The 2,472-nt window shown below is 35.4% G+C and overlaps 1 protein-coding gene across 1 annotated transcript; it reads left to right on the plus strand.

The window, feature by feature from the left end:
* On the plus strand, positions 1–682 carry LOC102501261 (protein SSXT). Its single transcript, XM_006152385.3, has one exon. The coding sequence runs from the start codon at positions 1–3 to the stop codon at positions 625–627; it is 627 nt and encodes a 208-aa protein (XP_006152447.1). The 3' UTR covers positions 628–682.
* Positions 683–2,472: the final 1,790 nt, after the last annotated feature.

Here is a 2,472-nt window from a genome sequence, read left to right on the forward strand (position 1 = left end):
ATGAATCAGAGTGGCCCTCCCCCACCTCCACGCTCTCACAACATGCCTTCAGATGGAATGGTAGGTGGGGGTCCTCCTGCACCACACATGCAGAACCAGATGAACGGCCAGATGCCTGGACCTAATCATATGCCTATGCAGGGACCTGGACCCAATCAACTCAATATGACAAATAGTTCTATGAATATGCCTTCAAGTAACCATGGATCCATGGGAGGTTACAACCATTCCGTGCCATCATCACAGAGTATGCCCGTACAGAATCAGATGACAATGAGTCAAGGACAACTTATGGGAAACTATGGCCCCAGGCCAAATATGAATATGCAACCAAACCAAGGCCCGATGATGCATCAGCAGCCTCCTTCTCAGCAATACAATATGCCACAGGGAGGCGGGCAGCATTACCAAGGACAGCAACCACCTATGGGGATGATGGGTCAAGTTAACCAAGGCAGTCACATGATGGGTCAGAGACAGATTCCTCCCTATAGACCACCTCAACAGGGCCCATCACAGCAGTACTCAGGCCAGGAAGACTATTATGGGGACCAATACAGTCATGGTGGACAAGGTCCTCCAGAAGGCATGAACCAGCAATATTACCCTGATGGTAATCTCTCCTAATGTTCACTTTCCCATTTTTCTATCCCTGCCCAGTATTAATGTAGAGAGCTATTCAAAACATTTTAATGAGGATAAAGAAATTTAGAAACACTTTAATAATTTAAAGTACCAATGATAGCATTAGTTTATAATCTAATTCAAAGTATATTTTATGTGGCTATTCCATTAGTACCATCAGGAATCATGTTCCGTCATTGGAATCCTTTCTGAGGATCCTTTTATATTTGGACTGTTCATTTGAACCAATGCAGCTATTATTGATTCACTCTTTTGCTTTTAATAACTGGTTTGTTGAGATATAATTCACATACCATAGAGTTCACCTATTGGTTTACTCTTAATGCAGTGTATACATAGAGAATATAATTCTTGAGTATTTTGCAAAGTTAATGATTTCAATTGAGGTTGAATACTTCTCAAAGAATTATGGTCTACATATATTAGCATTTGAGAAGAATGTCGGGGCTAATTTTTATCCATAATATAGCTACATACAGATTCAACAGAACAGGAAAGGCATTTGGGAACCAGATATTTAGTATGCTTTTTAGTTTTGTAGTTTTTTTTTTTTAAGTTGGAGAGTTGGTTTTGAAAAAGTGGTCAGAAAGATGTATTCTGCATTTTCAGAAGATATAAATAGTAATAATCTAAGCATACTAGTAAACTTTCACTGTGCAGTTCTTTTTGTTTTTCTTTGTGTGAAAATTTTATAATACATTGTTGAAAAAAATAATTCAAACACATTAAACTGGTAAATTAGGAAGTGGTTACTCATGTTACAAAATTATTTGTCTTGTTATGAAAGGATTTGCCAAAAGCTTTATGTATATAATAAGCTTCTTTAGTATATTTAATGTAAATGACTTAATTGAGAAATTAAGAAAACTTAAAAGTGTCAGGAGCCATTGACTAGAATCAGATATGAGCCAATAAGAAGATATAATTTGATGTTACTTGAAAATTATTTGTCCTCTTTGATCATTTTATACATTTTATATGTGAAGCATAAAGACACATTTGTACTTAAGGATATTGATTTTTTACTGCAGAGACTGATAAATACAGGCAGAGCAAACACCTGTTGAATTTTATATATGATAAATATTTATTAGTGATAGTGATGATATGTATGGATAATTCTAGTTAGGAAACTATGCCATTTTTTATCTCAGATTTTCTTGCCTTGAACTATTTAGAATTAAATTTTTGTCTTTTTCCTTTCACATGTAGACATGGTATTAAGATATTTTTTAAATTAAAAACTTGAGTAAGCTTATAGTAGACTATATGTATATTAAAGAGGTGAAATCTATTTTGTTAAATTATGTGTATTAAATCTGAGGAAATAAGTGTTTTTAATTGTTTAATTTTAAAAATACATTTAAGTCATTTGGTTCAAAGAAAAAAAAAAAGAAAGAAAAGCAGTTTTGAATTGGTAAGGAAATTTCTTTAAAACTTAAAGCCTAGGGGACCAGCAGTTGGTGTAATGGCTATGTTGGTGGACTCCCATGTAGTCGACCGCGGTTTGGGTCCTGGACCCGGTGGCTTAAAATTCACGTCGGGCGCGTGTGCATACGTGCCCAAGATCCCAAGAGGAGAATGGAGGAGAAGAGATTGCAGCATGGCCATCCCCCCTGGGGGGGTGATTTCTTGCTTTCTGTCTCTGTCTCTCTCTGTTTGTCTGGCGAGTGAACGTGCCCTATGGCAAAAACATCTCCAACAAAACAAAACAAAACAAAACAAAACAAAACAAAACAAAACAAAACAAAACAAAACAAAACAAAACAAAACAAAACAAAACAAAACAAAACAAAACAAAACAAAACAAAACAAAACAAAACAAAA

This window comes from Tupaia chinensis, unplaced genomic scaffold (genome assembly GCF_000334495.1).
Source record: "Tupaia chinensis unplaced genomic scaffold, TupChi_1.0 Scaffold000350_1, whole genome shotgun sequence".
Taxonomy (NCBI): domain Eukaryota; kingdom Metazoa; phylum Chordata; class Mammalia; order Scandentia; family Tupaiidae; genus Tupaia; species Tupaia belangeri.